At 42.3% G+C, this 24,017-nt stretch overlaps 1 protein-coding gene across 1 annotated transcript in view; it reads left to right on the forward strand.

Moving 5' to 3' along the window:
- The window catches only part of slit3 (slit homolog 3 (Drosophila)), a 217,199-nt gene that overhangs the window by 96,166 nt on the left and 97,016 nt on the right, over nucleotides 1-24,017 (forward strand). Inside the window, exon 5 of the mRNA XM_062393846.1 lies at nucleotides 21,855-21,926. Coding sequence (XP_062249830.1) covers nucleotides 21,855-21,926 — 72 coding nt within the window. The remainder of the gene's footprint in view (nucleotides 1-21,854; nucleotides 21,927-24,017) is intronic.

A 24,017-nucleotide genomic window follows, 5' to 3' on the forward strand; every position in this document is an offset into this window, starting at 1 on the left:
TTGTTTGAATATCCTCCTCAGCACAGCGGGCCTATAAATCAAGCCTCCGTCATGATGTCATGATAACTGAGGTCGCCTCTGACGGAGGCGGGACGACCGGGCCTCCCCGCTCGGCAAGCAGCATTTTTCACAGTGTGTGTTATTTCTATTCAGATTGTTAAATGTGAGCCAGAACACACATGCATGCCACCATGTCCATGACACCAGAGGGACTCACACCAGCAGTGCAGTAGTTTGTCATTGTGGTAATTTACCTCCGTCTGTCTAATGCTCAACTGGTCCACTTAACCCCCCCAACCTCCCTCTCAGTGACACAGTGAGTGTTTAATCGGCCCCGGAGGACACTCGGTGGTCCCCGCTGCTCTAAGGAGAACAAGGAAAAAGAAGACATATCTGCAATGCAAGGAAATTAATTTTACACCGGATAAAATGGTCAAATGCTTGCTGGTCCACTTAAGCTCCACAATTTCTCCCCTGGTGGTGCTTGGGGGGGAAGGTGGGCCACGCTCTGCCACTACAGTACACTGGTTACATGCAGTATTAGTGAACTGCGCCTTTAAGAGTTCAGTTTCTCAGAGAATTAAATGACCCAATGCTTCACGTGTCCCCTTCACCCCGTCCCGGGGTAAGAAATCAAGTTCTGTGCTGTTTGACACAAATGATTTTTGAGGAGTTATGAGCTTAGACGTTCAGCCGTTATGAAACCAGAGTCCACGTCAGGTACACACTGATTCACAGGGTCCACTTACACTGTTCCTGCCTTGGGCAGTGTTGAAAGATGGACATGACTGAGCCCTGATCGCCATCTGGTGGCAGGGTGCGGTATAGTTCGGGAATATCCGGTCTCATCCATGATAATGGATTGGACCAAACTAGAAATTCATAGCACAGTTCAATAAAGACATTATCTTATTAAAGGTTGTTCTTACTGCACTGATGTGTGTTTGAGTGTTAATCTATTTAACACCGATGAACAGTTAGATTAGGTGATTTTGGAATGGGTTAGGGTTAGGGGGGGGGTTAGTTACAACCTTCCCATCTTTCTCTCTTCTTCCATCTGTCTCCCTCTGCCGACATTTCCTCTGGCAGGTCAAACCACACCGGCCAGATCCGTCCTCTCCTTTGCTCTCTCCTGCTGCACTCCATCTTTCTCTTTCCATACCGGACCAATGAGACCTGACACTGGGATCGTTTATTTGATTAGTGTCTAGATGGCCGACGGCGCCACATGTAATCTCAGTGGCTTTATACCTTTAGACCGTCTCGAGGGAAAGAGAGAGCGTCTGACATTTACACTCATACACTGACAAATGGACACGTAGATGAATGCGCACAAACACACATGCAGCTAAAACACACAATTTCAGGTATATTCATGACATGCACTAGCGCTATGTTAAATTCCCCTTAAGGTGAAAGATGGGAATGGAATGTGTGTAAATGTAATACGATAAGCTTCTTAGGCCTTGGATACAGGGAGAGGAGAGGAGAGGAGAGGAGACTGGAAATGACAACTAAGGTTGCGATGAGACGGAAGAGACAGAAGTCACACTTTTACAACACAATTATATCTCGTCACTTCTATAGCAATGCTGTCCAAGTTACATCCAAGTCAATACAAGGTGAATTGAATTGAATTTGGAAAAACCACACTGATTCATCAAGGTAAGATGAAGAGAAGAAGTAAATTCAGAATAAGAACAATAATGATGAAAACTATGCAGATGTTTCAAACAATTGATTTCCCTGTTGTTTAAAATTAAATTTAAATGTATAGATCGACTAGTCTTTTTGCTTTATCTCAGGAGCAGTGCTGGAGTATGAATATAAGGGAAAACCTTTTAGCAATTATGTTTAAAGATGTGTTGATCATTTTTGCTGCACTCTTGCATGGAGTTACAGCAGATTTGCACATTTCACCTTCTACAGACTATATGAATATAAATATCTGCCTGTGGTGCTGGAAGGAATTTCGGTTGTTTCAACATTTGCTTTTGAATAGCTGATTTTCTCCTGTTCACTCGCACACACAGAGATAGACACACAAACACACACGCACACACACTCACACACACACACATGACAAGCAGCTGGAGGCTTGAAATAAGACACAAACCCCAGTATGTGAACGGTTGTGACTGTCTTACTGTCTTTGTAACAGACTGTTCATATGCTTCCTTTCTGTCAATGAGAGGGATTGATAACATCAACAGACCGAACAAGAACACACACACACACACACACACACACACACACACACAGAGGGCAATACATTGCAAGTAGGTGTGGGTTACAAAGGGATTTCCTTGTGTGTGTGCTTGTGCGTGTGAGTGTGTGTTTGTGTGTTGTCAGGAAATGGTGTCCTGTTCTACATGTTTCACTTTCGCTGATTTGATTGAGGAAGAGAGATAATAAACTTAGTCTGGCTACCACTTCCTGGAAATACCCAATGGACCCAGACCCATGGGTCAGTGTGTGCACACGGGTCACATGTCGGGTTTCTAATGACTTTTTTTCCAAATCAATTCAAGTCTTATCTGTATGTTCTGTGCTGAACCCTTTTAAACCATTTTGCTGCTTGTACATGCAGTTCTGCACATGTATATACTACGGTGTATAGTTATACACACTACTTTGTGTTCTTCACTCTTTTGAAGTGTAGTTTAATTTAACCACATTTTATTTATAGTATTGGATGAAATACATTTCTTTTGTACTTTGTTTCTAAATATTTGCTGGAAAACATATTATATTACTTCCCAAAACTGTACACACACACACACACACACACACACATACACACACTCACACACGCGTTATGATGCTGCGTGCTTCCAGTGGAACGGAACATGAAGTTCAACTCACTGTTCGAGACAGATTTATTGGTTTCATAACTTCTTCATGACAAGACGACTGATCTCAACAGTGACTTGTTTATCTACAAAACGGGGACTCGAGCTGCGCTTGTTTTGTTGTTGTCATGGGGACATTGGCCTGCCGAGAAGAACAAAGAGCAGGGGGGGGGATTAAAGGAATTGAACGAGGAAATGGCCTTACACAGACACAGCGTATCCTAAACGCTCGGGGGTTTCCATCACTGTGTTGAAGCTCCGTCTGTGTGAGATCATCGCTCACTATCGTGTTTGCTTGTCATGTACTTGTCTGTTTCTCATTTCCCAGCTTGTATGTGTCGCATCGTAGTTTCAACTTGGGGTTGTGGAAGGTCGAGATGCTGCTCAGATATAATAAAGTCAAGATATACGACATTGGCATAGAAATCCTGATAATATGATGTGTCTTTGGTGTATTTAATGGTCATCTGGCATAGAACAATATCCATATGTCCCCAGTTGACTGGATCTTGTTAACTTTTTTAGTGGTAAGTCAATCGTGGGAATGTCATTCGTACAGGACTGAAAGTAACGTGAGTTCTCAGCAGTTCTTTGGGGGATTATTAGTAAAACAGAGTAGTTCATCTTAACAATGATGTATTTCATGATTCAAGTAGAAAAGCTCAAACCCTCCGCAAGGCCCCACATTCCCCTTAGATCCCTCCAGGCTGCACACGCTCATAGATAACAGTCCATTTTTCATTTAGCTGCGTGAATTATTCCACGAGAAATCTGTGAAAACTGCAAATATTGCTCTTGTAATGCTGCTTTTTGTGTAATGCTGTTGACGGATAAACAACAAACGCATACTGTCCTTGGCGGATGTTCTGAAAATTCAAGACCTATTGAAACAGAGAGTGAAAAAACATCAGTCATTTTTAAAATGAACAATATCACAGGTTACTAATCAACAACAATCTAAACATGACATGTTTGTTACTGGGAAAATAGATTCCAGCTTCCATATTGAGTTTCTCCTCTGCACTAGATGAGTGGACGAGATTATTTGAGGAAGCATTGAGATAACAGGGAGAGACAATTAGGTAGGGACTTAATTCTATGATCAGGGGGACGCAGTGGAGGATGTGTGGGGATGGAGGGATGAATGGAAGGACAGATGAAAACAGCAGGTAGAGAAAGGAGAGAGCCGGAGAATAGACAGAGGTGAACATGGGGTGAGGGGTTCTGGGGGATTTTGTAACACAGGAAGGAATGGGAAGCTGGGAGGAGCAGCAAAAGGGCAGATTTGAGAGGGAGCGAGAGAAAGGAGAGTAGCAGGGGACGAGGAGGATCAGACAGAGGGACAGGGGGAGGTGTGGAGGGAGGGATGACAAGACCGGCAGAGGAGTCGAGTCCCCGACTGAGATCTCATTTCCAGCTGTCTGATGATGCTGCGCTTCTTCTGCCCCTAATCTCTACACAGAGGAAATGAGACACACATGCACGCGCAAACACACACACACACACACACACACACACACACAAACACAATAACCCTTTTGAGTGTCTGTTTAAATACACAGGAGTGTACACAAAAACACAGACACATAGATGTAATGACAAATGTACACAAAGGACATGTTTATATCATTGGCACAAAAACAGACAGACACATATAATAGAAATGTAATATGAAATGATATTGAGATATATGTGTACAAAGATGTATTTTCCCGACACAGGCTTTCTCTCTCTCTCTCTCTCTCTCTCTCTCTCTCTCTCTCTCCCTCTCACACACACACACAGACATGTATTCCCTATTAGCTTCTTGATGTCACAGGGTGGGCAGCGAATAATGATTTGCAGATCTCCCCCCGCCCGTAGCTGTCTTTCTTCTGTTTTACACAGATACATAGGACAGACTGACAGATGTTAAGAAAAGAGGATAGAGTGAGGCAACACACAGGGGACACAGAAAAGGAAAAGAATCACAGACTATCCCTTTTCTTTCCTTTCTGTGCTCTTTGCCAACTCGGCCTCTCAACAGTTCACTTAACGAACAACCCGTCGCTCTGATTCATGTCGGCCTGTGACAAATACACAGGGCTTTGAGTGGGAAATAAGGAAATTATGCAGTGCACTGATGTAAACAACTTATATCAATGGCAGTGGATTCAGATAGACATGTGATCCATTTACTCATTCACTCTTCACTTATGCAACCATAACAATCAACGTCTATCCCTGTCACCCGTTCTCACATCACCTCTGAAAGTAGCTGATGACAGTTTTTACGGGTTCATCTTTTGCATCTTTTACAGATTTCGTGCTTCTTGCTTGGGACGTTAGGAAATGCTGAGCAATCACTTGTCTTCTCTTGTAAAATAAATCATGTTCACAAGGTGAATGTGTCTAATTATGTGCTCAAAGAAGGAATAATCCATAGTCTCCCTGAGTGCATGTGATCTGATGTTGATAAGCAGGCTGCATGTGTGTGTGTGTGTATGTGTGTGCGTAACTATTTGTGTGTGTGTGTGAGATATTGATCTGAATGCATTGATTGTGCAGAAAACCAACACAGAGAAGCATTACAGCGCCATCTACTGACAGGAAACTCCTCCTGTTCTCCTCTTTCAGTCAAGGTGTTTGCTTTAAGGCAGCGTGCGTACCTGCCGGGTGGGGTTTGAGCTCCACCAGGTGGCTCTGCCCATTCCATTTATTTCTGTTCTCTATAAATACAGCACTGTAGTAGATGTTTTATACTGTACATCTACAGCACGCGTGTGTTTTCTTAACTTGCCTGTACCAAGGGGAGAAGCATCTTTCTTTTCTCTGTGTAATTTATTCACTAACCCTTTTCTTGAACCCCGTCCCTCCTCTGCTTTGCCTCAGCGCTGTAGCGCTCGGCGCTGTAATGGCTCTTTGATTGCAGCAGCATGCCGGTGACCAGAATGAGTGAGGCAGCGCGGTTACTATCGCATGTGTCCAAACTGTACATTACCTCATAAACACATGAGCCACTGCAGACTTTCAGTGTAATTTGGTGTAATTGTCTAAGCTGCAGTGTTATGTTGCATGTGTGTGTTTTCTTTCACTCGACCTGCTCAACGTGAGACGCTACGGCTCGATGCTGCGTCTCGCCGCTGCTCAGCGTCACTGCCCGAGTCACGCTTGGCTATCGTCTAAGTTTGATTTGTTGGGAGTTTGGGCTCATTCATCCTCGCTCTCGAGGACCTCAGGGGAAAGTGCTTCAGGGGGAAGTGGTGTTTTTTTTATCGGGAATGAATGGGGTAATTTCAGAATTAGAGTCACAATTATATCTGTTAAAGTTTGTTTGATGTAAATGGTTTGGAAATGTAATCAGGAGATCCTCACAGTGATATAAGCATCACCTCCATACACAGTGACTACATGATGCATGTTTTGGACCTCTCAGCTAGTTGTTGTGTGTTGACGCTGTAGCTTAGATACTGTAAATTGCAGAGTTTGGGTCCTGTTTACTATCCAGACAATGGGGTTGCCATGTGGCTTTGCTCTGTTTGCGTTGCTCGTAGCAGATTGTTGGGGTTTTGGTCCAGATTCACCCGGTGTCTGCATCTCAAGCCCGCGCTGGAGTTTATCACTGCATGTGGTCTGGGGTTCAATTTCCAACTGCAGATTGTATTTGTAAACTGAAATGATCACAGACACATGAGTCATAAAAAATGATTTCAAACAATATGATATGATGCGTTAGAGCGCGATCACATCCGACAGCTTGACATTGGCTCTGCTCGGTGAAGAGCGGCCCACCCGGCAGCCCGGGTGAGGTGAGTCTCTGCTGTTTGCGTTGGAGCGTCTCGGCATCACGTGAACTAAATGAGGCGAGTTTGATTTGACATTTGAAAAAAAAAAAAAAAATCCTCACACCCTCTTAACAAGGTGATTGATTGGACATGATCACGTAAATTGTATTTTTAAAAGGGTAATAGATGACTCATATTCTAGATTGACAGGAGCAATTTTTTCCGCATCGTTAACTCCTCTGTTTCTTTAACCGGCTAAAAAAACATTGGCTCGGAAACTGCTCGGCTACACAGCTCTTTTTTTTGGGAGAGACAACACAATGTTACTCCACCGCTCATGACGGGATCTTTTTGTCACACTGCACTGCTTTTATTTTGTCCTTTATATAACCAGGGAGGTGCATTTAAGATACAATATCTCTCCTGCCAGGAAAGAAAGCAATGAAGTAATACGTTTCAGATATAAATACAAGCAGGGACAAAAAGAAAACATTACATTGACGCACATTGATTTCCTGGAAACGTACCCTCACATTAACCATAGTTACTTCTAAACCCAACATAACCTTTAATACACGTCTTCACCTTAAAATTTTATGATTTGCTTTATTGGGACTACACTCACACACACATAGAAACATATAGGAAAAAGAATTATGTAAAAATAAAAAGCCTCATGTTCAAAACAAGGACATTGTTCTCTGGAAACCGATTTAAAAGACTTTGAAACGTGCCAAGACAGGGGAGAGATTTTATGTTCCGGCCGCTCATTCCAAGCATGTGGTGCATTGCCTAGTGATGCTTTTGCAGTAAAAGTGAACGTATGGGTTTCTCTTCTAAGACACAGTGTGATGTCCATTGAACCAATTAACAGTCCACAATGATTTGCACGAGTGGTTGCACCAGATACCGCAATGCGCTGGGATGTCCAGCATGGTTCAGATGTTTCAGAGATTAATTTATACATATTATAATACTGTCAAAAAGTAATGTTTTATAAAAAGCACCATGTGGAATGAACAGTTGAAAATAATCCTCAGAACCATGCGCTGCTCCGTTTCACTTCTCAATCCCTCACAGCAAATTTAAAGCAATAATCTGCTATATATGAAATAGAAATAAATCCACTTCCACGTGCTCTCCTTCTGTGTGTGTGTGTGGGTGTGTTTGTTGGCATTGTGATGTGGCTGTAAGCCCTTTTGCTGAGGTAAAGACATTAAGTTGTAGAATTAGCCCCGGCCTTGTAAAGACTGTAGTTTTATCCTGGAAAACATTAAGAGTCGGGGGCAATTACCTTTCAATGGCTGACCTCTGTCGAGTGTGGGTGTGCAACAGCATGTTTTTGTGTTTTTCTGTGTGTGTGTGTGTGTGTGTGTAGCAGCGAGGTTGCATTGTTCGACATGCGTGTGTGTAAAGTTTCCCTTGTTGAATGTGTATGTGTGTGTGTGGTCGAGAGAGCGAGAAAGAGAGTATTTTGCAGACCATGTGATAACAATATGTGCTGATTGTGCTCTCCTGGGTCCTGCCCTCTCAATGCCTCCACCCCAGGTTATTTCTCTAACACACAAACACACTCACACTAAACTCACGTCCCTTCATTTGACTACGTCCTTGACCGTTTTTTCCCCTCTCTCTTCTTTTAATCAGTTAAATTGTCCCCCTTCTTTTGTTTTCTAATCTTGTCTTCCTCCTGCTCTTCATCTCTCTCTCTCTGCTTTCATTCATCTTCACGTCCTTACAGCTTTTTTCTTTTTACTGCTCTGATCATTCTCATTCTTTGCAACCTTGTTTTTTTCATCCTACTCTTTCCTGTCATTGTACTTTGGTTCTGTATTTCTTTCCCTCCCACTCCTTCCCCCTCCACTCTACTCTTACTTCGCCCGCGCCGTCTATAACTCCTTTGCAATTTCTACTTTTCTTTTCCTACTCCTCCTCATTTCGCCTTTTCCCTGCCCTCCATCCCTTCCTCTGTGATCTACCTCTATCGTCCTTTCCCTTCTCCATCTTCTCCCTCTCCTACTCCACCCCTTCCTCCCCCCTGCATCGCCCTTCCACCCCAGCCCACGCCCTCCTCTCCATTAGCAGATTAGATTTAGTCCCATAATGCCGCTGGGCATGATTTTACCAGCTCTCATTACTCCTAAATCATCTTTTCCTTCTCTCTCCCTCTCTTTCTCTCACTCTCATCTCCTTACTATAATATGCAAACACACATTTCTGCACACACACACACACACACACACGCGCCATATGCCAAGGCCTGCACCGCACACCATAACGCCCCTAAATTAGCGGCAGGGCCGGTGATTTGTGATGCAGTGTGATTGGGTGGGAGGGGAGCGTTTGGTTTACTTGCTGTCTGTCCGCATCCATCCTTTTTTCCTCTCCGTATATTCCCCCGAGGCATGAATGGTTTTCATATCACAGCGTTTGAGACGTACTGCATTTGCTCACATGCTGTCATACGAGGTGTTGTGGAGCAGAGGTTCCTGGAATGAAGGGATGGTGTAATGTTTTTTGAAGGACAGGTCGTTTCAGTTATTTTTGTTTGTCATGTACAGTAACTGCTCGGAGAGAGAAAGACAGATGTGAGCTGACAGGCAGGCAGACGTGAGGACAAAAAACAAGTCCCATATATTTATGCATGCATGTTAGCGAGCAAGCGGCCGTTATTTCCGGGCGTTCATCATTCCCTTTGTGTCAGCGTCTTATCGTTTATTATGGCAGCGGGTGAGTTAGCTGTGCTTTTACCCTCTGTGACAAAACTGCTGATCATCACGTCCAATTTAATCATGCCTCGACAGCATCAAGCACATTTACAACATCCATCTACATGCTGCACTGAAAGCACCATATATTAAATGAGTGCTCACGTACTGAGCTAATGCACATTTAGCATTTGCAGCAGATAGCAGCTCAGACTAGAATAAACACTGTTTGAAAAAGGGTGTAAATATTAGTTTGAAGGAATGAAAAGGAAAGAAAAATGAGTCAAACTGCAGCCATTTCTCAGAATGTCTTTTGACTGTGTCCATCCAGCCTCAATTGCAGGTAAAATAAAGTAATTTCCAAGATTGTTAGTTGGGCAAAAGGAAGTTCTATCTTTCCATTTATCCATCCATCCATCCATAAAGTAGCTATACCACATATAATTTTACTGTCGGAGGGGGATCTGGATCTAATCTGAGGCGACATATGGGGCGTCGATCATCTCTGGAATACCTGAATTTACGAATAGTCTTTCTGAAAGTGACCCGTGTAATATGTCAAATCGGTTTTCCTGAAAACACAGCTCAGAATAGTGAGCGTGGTTCTGATGAATGATGAATTGATGTTATCCTAACACTGTGTTGTTGTCTTTGAATCCAATCTCGTTACAGACAAAACTCTTTTTAACATTTGATTCTGCATGATTCATTTATTTTCTATTTTCCAGAAACCAATAGTGTCAAAAATGTCTATTAATTTGTTTTTCCCACTGAGGCATTTGAAGAAAACCCTGCAAAAAAAATTATATTATAAGTTAATCTTTGGTAAATATCAAAATTGGCCGAAATAATTTAGCCTCAGGATTTTTTCGTTTCCTATCTTTTCCTGGTTGGAAGCTGTATTCACTGTAATTGTTCGTTCTGCTGACCACTGAGAGTCACTGTCACATGTTGCAATTCCTCAAATCTGATCACATGCTCAACCCAAATTACTTTCTTGCCTCTCTTTTCAAACCCTGATTTGAACAGGCAAACGAACTCAAAATCCATTTCCTGCACCTGTTCTGCTTCCTTCAAACCACAGAGAACATCTGCTGCAGAGGAACAATGGTGCAGAATCTGGATTCACTCAATCTAATCTCTCAGCCTTAATGGGCCCTGCTGCTTTTCAGACACACCCTGCAACACACACATAAACACACACACACACATAAACACACACACACACACACACACACACACACAGCACAAACAAGTATTGTTCCCGGCACGATGACATTTATTTAACCAGCACACAAACAGCTTTCCTACAGGTGGACCTTGACAGCTTCACCAATGATATGGAAACAGTCACAGACACACACACAGACACACACACACACACGCACATCCCTCTCTTCAATTTAGCCCTGACATTAGCCACTCACGGTTTCTAACTGGATCATGGGGCTTACTAAAGAGATTAGGGCATAGAAACAGCATAGCAACCACACACACACACACACACACACACACACACACACACACACACACACACACACACACACACACACACACACACACACACACACACACACTCTCACAGATGTTCACAAAAGTGCTTTCTCTCTCCCTGGTTGTCTCTTTTTACCTTTCTTTCTCTCTCTCCCTCTCTCTCTCTCCCTCACTCTCTCTCTCTCTCTCTCGCTCCCTCTCACTGAACCAGACAAGCCCTCAGGCTATAAGACAGCAGCCAGTGGCCGCTGTGGTAGTCTGTCAGAGGAATTAGCCCATGCATAGAAAGCGAGGATGACAGTTCGCTCTGTTCGTCATCACAGTCACTTTAAAGTTCATAAAGTGCTTTTCAGACGTGAGAGGGGGAAATGAGGAGCGTGGCAGCAATGTGATTTAAAAAGCAATCGTTTCCACTCCACATGAATCTGAAATGATCTGTGATATTTACACAATATGTTCAGGATTGAAACGAAAAGCTAATTGACTTTATAGTTCTGTTAATTATAAATATATAAATGTTTTATTTTAACACCTGACTTCACCATTGTCTTGACACTTGCTCCTTGGCCGGTTGTGTTTTAGTTTTTAACTATTTTTTTAAATAGGTGTCCAAGTGACAAGTAGAATTATATGGACAACTTTCCTTGTGATTTAGTAAATCAATATTCATCAATGTTGTCTGTAGTACAAACATGTTTATAGTGCAAAGAATAGCATTGTACTATTTACTTTGTTTAACATTTTTGTACATTAAGGTAGAAAAGTGAACTATGACATATATAGTGCCCCTGAAAGGCCAAATCGTGGCATTTATAGTGAACCTGACAATAACAACATACGACTGAATTCCTCTGACATAACTTTCGGTGCAGGAAAACCCTTCTAGTCCGTAATGTCCTAAACAATCTTCAGATTTACTCTGTTACGTTGAATCTATGCAATATGATTTTCATATAGAGCCGCTAAAGAAACTTGTGTCAACCTTTACTAGGGTCCACGTTGTGTCATCATAGACACAGGAGCCCGGACTCTCATCGTCTCATCGTGTTCAGACTCACATTCGCTCGCTTGGCCCCCTCGGTCCTATTCTTCCCTCGGCATCATGAAAGGCCACGCAGCCAAAGACAGAGACAACAAAGACCTGCTGTGTTTCAATACTACTCTCTTAGACAAAGAAAACACCACACACACACAAACTCACTCGCGCTACCTCTCATTCTCTAACTCCAGCACTGTTGAGACACCTGCTCTGTTCTGTTCTGTTTCTGTGCTAAAAGTTAATTGGCCTGCTGGTAAAATGGCCCGCTGTAACCTTGACAACGGTGACCTGCTGTGAGACGGATCAGAACTCAGAGAGACGCCACACAAGTGCTGTACACACACAACATACACACACGCACATTATACAAGGGTGTTTGGAGCGTATAGTGTTTAATTGAAAACACACATGTAGAGTAAGTGTGTATTTACTGCCACCCATGCGTGTTCATAGTTACGCGCGCACACACACACACACACACACTAACACACACACAGAGACATAAACTTCCAGCAGCCCTCTTCTTCTGTCCAATCTGCTAATTTGTGGTGTATTATTTATGGGTGCAGAGTTACTCCCCAGATGCTTATAAAGGCAAAACACCACAGTCAGCTTTTTTATTCACACCTCCTTCTCTCCCTCTCCTTCTCTGCATACCTCCATCACCCCCTTCATCATTTATTTCCTATACTCACACATCCTTTTCTCTTATTTTGCTTTTCCTATATCTTTCACGTCACCTATTTTTCTAAAAACACCTGACAGCTTCAGGCTCCCTCCTCATTACTTCACAGTGCTCGGTGTCGACCATCCGCTTTTCTCTTCCTCTCTTTTCTCCGCTTCTTCCTTATAGTCTCTCTAACAACCCGTTTTCTTCAAAACACGTCCATCTCTGCTTCGGTGACGGTCAACTCGGTTCAGCCATCGAATGGAGCGTCAAACCGGGGTTGTTGGGTTCATCCTTATGTCGTTGGAAAGCCTGTGCGGCACCCACCCTCTGTTCCTACGTCAACCATTTATTAATGCGCTCCACCGTGTGCTTTAAAGTCCTGCCCACCCATATACCATATAATGAAGGGTTTAATCGTTAGGCCAACAACAGGATTTATCCCTGCTCATATTGTGCTCCACAGTGTGAACTCAAAGTGTGCCCCTGCATTGAGATTTTTCCTTTAAATCATAAATGTCTTGATCCAGTATATCTGTAATACTTGACATAGTTTGCAGAAGAGGCATGACACATTAGGGGTTTAGACAAGTGTCAGTTTTCTCTGTTTGTTGCACAATTTCTCAAACAACAAATTCCAAGTAGGTTAGTTTATGAGTTTTAGATCTATTACATTAAGTGACCTTTTTGTTTTTCCTCTACCGTGTGAAATATGTGTGAAAAGCTTGACAATATTTTTAGTTCATAGCAATTTTTAATTGATAAATAAGCTCAATCCCATGAGGCCTGAGAGAAAGAAGCATATCAGCATTTTGGTAGTTTATACAGGAAAAGTTTGTTTTTGTATTTACGAAAAAGGTCAAGGATAAGTCTTCTATAGATAAGTCCACACACAACAGTACACAAATCAGCTACATATCTTTATTTAATAAAGATAAAATCTCTTTTGTTGGTAGGGATGCAATTTTGTCTTGTTACGTTATGATTTATTATTCTTGTCTGGTTTTTAAACGATGAAGTTATCACCTTAACTCCTTGCTACGTAGCTGACAGTACATCCTCTTGGTGCTACTCAGTCGATAAGATATCCTTAGTCCCTGAGCAAAACCGACTGTTCATGATTCTAATGTTTTAATTAGAATTGAAGGATTACAATAAATTCCTCTGGGAGCTCAGAAAACACTGGAAGGGCCAGAAAACAGAAACAGAAGAGAGCTCCCACTGAAAAGCTCTTGTCACAGTATTAATAATCATAATATACAGAGCTTAATTATTTAGTTTTACTATAGAACACATTTATTACATTTGATTGTATTTGGTTAAACGTATATTGATCAAATTGTGGTTTAGTCAGTTGCTCAGAGTGAATATAACAGTTTATCACTGCCCTGTGTCTGCAGCAGCATGTGAGATACTAAATCTACTCCAATAGAAAGACAAAGAAATCTCCCTCATCCATCCATCTTTAAATCTCTCTAACCACCCACCCCTGCATCTATCTCACTGCACTGTCTCTTTCTATCGCTTCTCGCCTGCCTGTTAATCCACCCCCACCCCTCGCTCCATCTATCACTTCTCTCTGTGTACATCTAATGTCTTGACCCCTCGCCGCTGAAGTTTTATTAGCTTTATAAATGTCCCTAAGAGCCTGCAATATCACTAAGCCAAAGTACCAGAGGAAAAGGAAGAACTTTCCAGCACAAGAAAAACAGGAAAGCGCGGTAGAGTAGTAATATCGCTTAGTCCCGCGGATGACAACTTGAATAAGAAAATGTATTAAAACAAAATGGCGTCTGGGACATTAAAGTAAATTAGCCAATAACAAATGACCATGTGTGCCTTAACCTCTCCAACTATTTTTTCCCCGATAGTAACTCATCTGAATTTGTTGGACATCTTTCGGGCTGCGAGCCAGAAAAGCTTTTATATCCATAAAGGCCTATGGATCACAGAGAATTGCATTAAGCTGTCCAATTTAATTACAGTATCGACAAAACATAATAGATACTTACAGCCTCACGGAGAGCGATGGGTAGAGGAGGGGAAAGAGCATGGGAGAGAGCGAGGGAAAGAGAGCGAGAGAAACGAAAAGTGCAGACAATGTCCATTTATAATGCTGATGCAGTGTATGTATCAAAGGAGGCGTTTGAGGAACGTGTGCGCGAGCCCGTTTCTATGTAGGTGTGCGCCAGTGTGTCTCTAATGAGGGATTTGCAAGGGCCCATGAGAGCTTTTGAGAACGCTTAGTTTGATTTAGACGCTACAATTCCCCGATGGCTGTTTCACTCACACACACACACACACACACACACACACACACACACACACACACATAAGTGGAAACACAGACACTGCTCTACAGTCTACACACACCCACGTGCAATTTTACAGAGTGCCACACACACACCTGACCACACACACAGAGACACACACACACTCTTAGATCAGTGTAATGGAGCGAGTTAGGAGAGTGGCTGTCCTGTCCCGTCCTGTCCCAGCCAGCCGGGGCTGTCAGGCTCCCGTCCACCATGATCGATAGAGGGGGGGGCGATATTTTTATTCATAAAGCGCCCACTTAATTAAATCACAGGGAGTGGAGCGGGAGGATGGGGGGGGGGGGGAGGGTGGAATAGGGGAGGAGGGGTTACTAGACGTAGCAAGGGCACTGAGACAAACGACTGATGAAGAATTGCAAAGACTGGAAAGAGAAAGGCACGAAGGAGGAGAAGTATTGAAGGAAGAGTGTTCCGCGTGTCCTCAATTATATCGTAATGCAGCCGGATGCAGAGGACACACTTCAAGGCTGTATCTGCCTGATGAGAAGCACTTGTATTTGTCTTTGCAGCCACGTTTTCCAGTTGCCTAAGTGCAAGCTTTGGGGAAACATGTGGGTTTCAGAAGGAATGTGTAGTCCTGCGATCAATACCACTCTCGTGTCTGTATTAATCATAGGCTACACTTAGTATCGGGTTAGCTTAGCGTAAAAGGGGGGGGGGGGGAGGGTTTGCTCCATCAGAAGGAAAGTGAATAAGTTAATTTGGCAAAACTCCCTTAGCAACGAGAACTTGAAAACTTAGAGGAGAAATGTAGGAGACAATTTAGGCTGAAAATGTGTGAATAGAAAGTATGGTTCTCTCTCTGAGCCCAAACTAAGGAAAGACATTTAGAATAAAAAAATTGCTACGAGCCGTAAACCCTTACTTACAATATCAAAAAAATCACCAGTGTACAGTCCCACAGAGCCGTGGTGCTGTCTGCACTGCACTGTCAGCATGTTGGGTAATATATCCCCTCAGTTTGTTGGCACAAGTCAGAATCACTCAAGCAGAGTGGCTCCAGAGCCAAAGGCTTGAAGAGCGGGGTTGTAATGGGAAGGTTCCAGTTTTGAACGCATAGAGCTTTACGTCTGTTGCGTTGCCAAAATGTAGCATTTATGGTCGGTAGGTTTTCCCAGGATAAATGAAGGTTAGGAGAAAAAGTTGCTATACGTGCTGCTCCGACTTGCCCAATAAAATAACTGTTAGTGTCACCTACGTAGAGTTTGAGTTATTTCCTCTCAGTTACCGCAGCGCAACAGCAGGCCGGCCACCGTTGTTTTCTGTTGCAGTGCGATAACATGTATTCATTTGTTAATATGAATTCTAAACTTGCGTAACCAGCTTCCATGCGTGTTTCAGTCAACTGTTGAAATCATTTTATGTAATGAGACTAAAAGGCAAAAAAAAGGGTATTTTTAACACCTAAAGTCATGGCATGAATTAAAAGTCTCACTCTGCTTTTACCGCTACTGGAATAAATTTAAAGCATCCGCTGCCCCAGTCATTAAAACCTTACTCTGTATTTATTGTGACTTAAAGCCAGTACTTAACTGTGGTTTAAAATGGCATAAAGGACATTTGAATAGTTCCCAAGGTTACAGATGCCACAGAATATTCAGGCGCTTCCACAGAACAGGCAGCGGGCGCTGTAATACCTGCTGCATGACTTTGGTCTTATAGTAAGAGTGCCTTAAAAACAAGGGGAATATGAGCTAGCCAGCAGTCGATATTTATTACTGTCTTTATGGAACAATATTAAATGCAGTTACAGCCCCCAAGGGAGAGAAAAAGAGATAGACAGAGAGAGAGAGAGATAGCTGAGGGGGGGTTGGAAAAAGAAAGTGATAGAAGAGGAAGAGAGACGGAGAAACAGAACAAATAGGCTCAAGCTAACCATTGGTCTCTCAGGTTTCAAAAGAGAAATTGTGCCACCTCCGCCTTCCTTCTCCATTCTGTCTTCCCCTCAATTCTCCTCCTGTTTGTCTCCTCTCTCCTTTTTCTCTCTCCCCCGGAGCCCAGCCAAGGGTCATGTCTCTCTTTCTTTCTTCTGCCGCACTCCTTCTTCTTTTAATAAAAGACACACAGAGAGACGCGCACACACAGAGATGCATACTGCGCATTGTCTAACCGTTCCACTCCCACTCGCCTGCTGTTTCTTCCACGCGGAGAGACACACAAACCCTACCTGACACGCAGACGCACACCTTCGCCGCCCTCTTTGTCGCCTCCAGCTCACTGAGACCCCCTGTGATGCCAACTGACACAGAAGTCATATGAAATCCAAAAGGCCTGCTCCCAGTCCTCTGTTCCCAGGTTAATGGTTCAGGGCTGAGCAGACCTGGCTCATATCTGGAGGGAGCCTGAGGGCCGATCGGTCTAATATCTGGTGTCTACTGTTACATGAAGAAGTGTAGGGGTAAGATGCCCTGGGAGAAAGGATCATTGGCTCCGTGTGTATGAAGGATGTGCGTATTTTTACTGTTTTTTTTAATACATGCATGTGTGTGACACTGTTGTACAAATGTATGCGGGTGCAATTGTGTGTTTGCACGTGTACGCTTGTGTCTGTGTGTGTGTGAAGTGTAAAGCCAGCATCTAAGGAGGCACATTGTGGCGTGTGAGCACTGTGTGTGTGTGTGTGTGTGTGTGTGTGTGTGTTAAAGGGTTAACAGTAATATCTGAAGTGACAAAGGGTGACCTGGCAAGTGTTATTATTCTCCGCACATGAATAATGGAACTTAATATTGAGAAGGTGATAGCTGCGAGCAAACACACACACACATAGGCGCACACAGACACACCACCGACCCAACCAGAGGTGGATCTCGCTGTCATTCCCAATCCCCCCCCAGACTTCCAGGGGCCACAGAGAGTCATCATGCCCGGAGAGGAGAGGCCTTGGCTGAGGGAAACTAACCAATGGTTGGGGGATCTTTATGGTGGAAGGGGGAAGTTCTGGAAGAGATTTGGTCAAAATTCAATCAATTATACAGTACTTAGGAAACCATGACAAACATGGAATGGATAATGGAAGACTGCCCTTTGTTCCCCTGCTGCCGCTGCTGCTGCTGTTTGTTGGGTCTCCTCATATTTTTCTTCCCCCCTCTTGTAATTCATTCCCTTCTTCACTTCTCATTGTACCCATGGATACTAAACGTGGCTTTTCTTGAACTTTCGTGAACTTTGTGTTCTTTGTGTCCATCCAGCTCCCGAGATCCCAGAGCCCTCGAAAAATATGCAGTTGTTTCATAATCAGTATCACTATATTTTACAGAATTTGTCATCCTAATAGAACTGATGTATAATTCAAACACCCATCCGTCTCTTTAATAGGATTTTTGGGAGATTAATTGCCTGTTCCTTCACATGCTGTGGCGATAGAGGATGGCCAAAAAGGCTAAACCCATTAATTGAAACGTTGAAGCATATTGCCAGACACTGGTGTACAAACCATCCCGCTGTCCAAACCAGCTGTGTGTGTGTGTGTGTCTGTGTGTGTGGCAAGTCTATCAGTGAGTGTCCTTTTCAAGGATCACAAGCCAATCTCCTGTTGGTGATAGCCTTCGCTTCACTCAAAGGTCGGCAGGTGTGACTCACAGAGATGAGACAACTGTTAACATGAAGAAATAAAGCAACTATCAATGTTAAATGTACTGAAATATTAATAATACATTGTGTCAGAGTACAAAGTCTGTATACAATATATTATTAAATTGCCAAAAGGCAGCCAGCGTCATTAGATTTTTACTGAGAGCAGTGGAGTCCGAGTCTTTTACTCCATAGACCAACTATCAGGTTTTTAGCAGCATTAAAATTAATATGTAATAATTACACATGTAGTTATACATGTGTAATTATTCTAGAAAATATTCATGATTTTAAATCTTGTTTTTTGGATAATTCAAACTCTTCAGGAAGCGTCTCAGTTTGGAAACAATTACAATTCTTTATGGTAGTGATGTAGGTAAATATGAACGCAGACTCCGAGTCCACAATGTGAAGCTATATGCGGATGTGCCTGAAACCTGTATTCTCTCAAATGAACAGCAGAGGGCAACTGTTGTCAGTTTCTATTGTAGTTCCTATCAAGAAAATGACCCGACTTCTCACATGATTTATGAGTATATGTTCTCCATCTCTAGTTTCCATCTTCTTAAATATGCCAGGATGTTGTTTGTAAATTATTGTCCCCTTTAGAGTAAAGTAGATAGTAAAGTACTGTAGGCATTGGGTTTTGGATAGCCTATGATTGACAGCTAGTTTCGTCCAATCGGTGTTGGCGGTCCAGTGTCCTCGAGCTCTAGATCAGACTCCACCCATCGCTCCTCCACTTACGGTTCTAAAAGCCAAGATGGAGCCGCACAAAATGACAAACTTGAGGATTCAAAGCCTCAGTTCATAAACCAAAGGCATATTTGAGTCAACTATGGTGATTTTAGCTATTTTAGATAAAAAATTCCATTTGACACATATGCATTTTCTCTGTGACCACATTTCCTACCAGTCTTATACTTTGCACAATTACCTCAAATCTATATCATCACTTAAAGAAGGCGGGATGTTCCTATAGCCGTTTCAAACTGTTTTGACCTTTGCATCTGTACAAAAAATATGCCGGAGTGAAGCTGTTACTAATCAACACCTTCATCAGGCTGATACACACTTAATGACACAAACTGATTTCATTAGTCCCAAAATGTCACAACAAAAGAGAGGCACTGAACGCTGCTCGAACATCAAAAAATAAATAAATCACATTTTCATAACCCTCAAACCAATTGCACAAATGGAAAACCTCAAAACACTTTTATAATGAACATTTAATTTAAAGCTTTGACAAACAAGTTTTGTTTTGGCAGCCCGAACCGCGTAGCTCCCGGAACTGGTGTCCGTCACTCAGCTGGAGTCACAAAGCCAGAGAGACAGACACACATTCTCATAATGGCTTTTATTTGACTCCGATGGTTTTTCGCCTGTTAGAAGAAATATCAAATATCATGGTTGGTAAACAAAACAATAAAAGATTTATTATCCATGGATGCCCTTTGAAATATGACTTTTAATGCTCTTTTTTTTGTGTCTATCTTGTCCCTTTTCTGTTGCTCTCTTTCTTGTTTTTTGCTGTCTTTCATGTTTGTCAGCAGTCCACCGAGGGCAGAGTGGTATCAAAGAAATACAGATTATAGATTTAAACAAGATAGATTTACGGATATACTTAGATAGTTGGGCAGAGAATGATAGGTCATTGAGAACGGTGGAGAAAGTGAACGCAGGATAGAAAGTGAGAGTGATAACAGCTTAACTTTATATCTGTTTCCTATTTACTCTGTCAACGTCAGCATGGGAGCAATAAAGACTGATCAAAAAAAGAGGAAAGAAAAGCCCCCCATCTCAACCCAGGAAGTGTCAAAACCTTCAAAACAAGAAGTGTAAACATGAGGAGTATTTTCCGGCTGTGCTGCACATTAAAATATCATAATACCATTCCTGTCCGTCAAATGTTTCTAACTCCTTCGTTTCCACAAGCACTAAGCAGGATTGCACATAAAAGCTCATGTTTTCTTTGCCTAAAGAGTATACAATGCCAGGCACCATACTTTTCCCATCAAGGCCTGGGGAGAAGAAAAAATAAAAAAACGAGAACTCTCATCTCTTGTCAAACAAAAGGAACGAGCCAGAAAACACGCGGCCGTAAGGGAAACATCCAAAAACGTAGGAACCTTGTTAGTTTGAGGAAATTAGTTTTCTGTTTTCCGAGCACGACTCTGCAATTAACATTCACTGCACTAATAAACGTTGATTGGCTCTGGAATAATGCACAACCAATTTCCCTCCTGTGTACTTGAATATGTGCCTGAGTGTAAATTAGACAGTGTGAGCATATACAGCACGTATAAATGTGAAAACATGTACACAAGTATGTTTACTCCGGGGGGGTGGGTGTGTGTGTATGTGTGTGTGCGTGTGTGTGTGTGTGTGTGCGTGTGTGCGTTAGCTGCATTTTTTCAATCTGTGACAGGAAATTGTTAAGAATAATGTTGGAACATAATTATAGTCTCTGCAGTGAAGTTGGCGGATTTCCATATTGTGTGCGTGTGTGTGTGTGTGTGTCAAGGTCAAACAGAAAAGTCCAGGCAGAGGTCTGTTGCTCTTTTGTGCTGATCTGTTGTGATTCTTTAGATGGGCCTCCACTATGAAGCACTATGTGTGTATGTGTGTGTGCAACTGGCAGGAGTATAGGGTGATTAGCTTGTCTGATATTTCATACCTCTCTTTCTCTCTCTAATTACATTGTGCTCTCTGAGCCTTGTTTGGCTGCCAAGGCTTCTCCCCAACAAACAACACTAATAGAGTTAAGGGCAGGCCTTTGTGTCATGTCAGAAATCATTTGGCTCATATAGGTATTCATTACACAGGGAGAGAAGGAGACTGTTGCATATGCTGCCATGTCCAGGAGAGTGTGGACTAAGAGAAAGAGGAAAAGAGTCACTGTGGTTGACTGTTCTTGAGGGTGATATTGTGTGTGTGTGTGCGTGTGCGTGTGTGTGTGTGCGTGTGTGTTTAAGATTGCTTTACTTTTTCACCAGTGTAACGTCGCACAGTTGAAGGGCAAAAGTTAAAAAGAAAACCTTCTACATTAATGTGAAACACACGCATTCAAATGAGAAACACATAAAGACATATGCACATGTAGACACGCACACACACACACACACACATAACCACACACACTTAAGCTCTGATATTTCCCCGTTTCTTTGAAGCTCTTTGGTCCAAATTGTTCCACTGATCATAAATGTCATGTCATCCTTTCTCTCTCTCCCTGACTCAATCTTTTCCTCCCTCTCTTCCTTTGTTCTGTAATTGTCTATCTTTTGTGTGTGTGTGTGTGTGTGTCTGTGTGGCATAGATGACATGTTTGTGGTTTTGTTTATCGTCTGCCTCTGTACATCTTTGAGTGCTTGGATTACCTCAACTAATGTCTTATGTCGTTTGCTCTCTCTCTCTCCAGAGACCTCAGCGAGAACCAGGTTCAGGCCGTTCCCAGGAAAGCTTTCAGAGGAATCACCAATGTCAAGAACCTGTAAGAACAATACTCCCTTTTTCTATCTGAAACATGCTTCTTCCCTTTTCTCTTTTTTTCTGTGGTATTGAGGCTGTAAAACGCCTTTTTAATTAAGAAATGTTTATGTCTGATTCCAAAATACAGACAAATATTGTTCAAACCCAAATCACTTAATTAATATTCTCATTGAGCTTCTACAGTTTATTTGCATATCACCTCTGTCTGCAAAATGAGGTTTCCTGGAAGCCAGACCAATTATCCAGCTCTAAATAATTAGCTAAATGCTTAATTCTTCATATCAAAATGACCTGACACATTTTTCAGTTCCTCATTGTTCCTCATTTCCATCTGAATCTCCTCATCCTTTATTGCATCCTGCTTTTCATCACCTCTCCCTGTTTCATCCTGTTTCCTCTTTTATTCTTCATCTTAAATTTTTATTCCACCTTCTCGAATATTGCCACTTTCCTCCTTTTTTGTCCTCCTCTTCTCTTCCTGTCCAGAGAGGTTTTATCCTGGCATCAAGCGTTCAATACCCACCTGTCGTTTATTCATGATGTCCTAATCACCAATAGTCCAATCAATTGGCTGCCTAATCAATACCTTCACTCAATCGATAATGACTGATCAATCCTGGCTGATGCTGCATAAGAAACTTCATGACAGACTCCCGGGGGTTAAACATGTCCTCAATGGAGATAGTTCCATACCGGTTCAGGTAGAACATGAAAAACAGTGTGAAATTCAAGAGTTTGTTACAGTCAGGGACGTTAAAGCAAAAACAGATTTGCTGAAGAAATCGACTTTGCATAAATTACAGTTTCCTGTTGTGTTCTTTCATTCATGACTGACATGACAGAGGAGGAGGAGGAGGGAGGACGGGACAGAAAAACAGAGCGGAGCATAATAAGTACAAGATTCAAAAAGATAATAACCAATCACTCTGGATGCTCCACAAGCACCGGAGCTGCTGAACGACAGAAGAAAAAAAAACGATATTCTTCGGCTAAATGAGATAGAAAGAAAGAAGATGAGAGGAGAGACAGAGAGTGAGAGGAAGATTGTGTTCATATTATATTGAGATTGCCCTTCGTGGTGTTTTATTGAAATGCAAATAAAATAGACAAGACTGCATCTGCAATGAATGAATACAATAAGGTAAAGAGTTCACTACAATGGATTTTAACTCAGAGAAGTAAATAAATCATCACTGCAATCACAGATGCACAGATAGATCCACTTTGATTCCATGCAGCTGCGTTCATGTTATTTTAATACTTTTTATTTTCATTCTTCTTGTGTTGAAGATCATGAGATATTATCGAAAGCTCCAGAACACTACTCACTAAAAGGTTGTTGTACTAATTTACTTTCTCCGTTGCTCTTCACGGGCCAAAGAATGACATTTAACTTTGAGTTTTTAAACCGCTGTGTATGTTTTTCAAAACTGTCTGATTACACAACAACAGCTTTGAAAATCATGTGATGTGATCAAAAACTGTGGAGCAGCTAAATGAACCCGTGACATTGTTTTCTCAGCCTCAATTTAATCGCCCTTCACCGTATAACGTTCACGTCCTTGAAGTCCTTGGTCAATTCATTTCCTTTGATTGATATTCATCTTTTTCCACATCAGTAATTCAGAGTAACTCTTCTCCATTGTTTCCTCTTTTCCTCCTCTCTGTTTGATCTAAATTCAATATAGCTGCCAAAGTCCATAGGAGATTATTACCCTTTGGTTAAATTGACCTGAAAGGGCCTGGACCCTGTGTCCAGCACTTTTGTGTGTGTTTGTATGGCTGGGTTCCAAACATTCTAGTTAGGTTTAGCCTCTGATCATCTGATCCAGTCTCCATGCTCACAAAGCTCAAAACTCATGAACGACCTCACATCTCTGACTCCAGACTCACTCACTCAGGTTGTGGAGTCACAGCAGCGTCACTGTTGATGATGAGGATGAGTTTCATCCGGGGAAGGTTTGCTGCATGTGGACGTGTTTTCCTTAGAGTCTGGAAACGTGACCCAAGCCCATAGGAACATTTAGAAATTACTTCTAGGTTTGGATCGGGCTCAGGTTGACTGGGCTTTCATTGTTTTAAATACTGTGTG

Source organism: Platichthys flesus, chromosome 8 (genome assembly GCF_949316205.1).
Source record: "Platichthys flesus chromosome 8, fPlaFle2.1, whole genome shotgun sequence".
NCBI lineage: Eukaryota > Metazoa > Chordata > Actinopteri > Pleuronectiformes > Pleuronectidae > Platichthys > Platichthys flesus.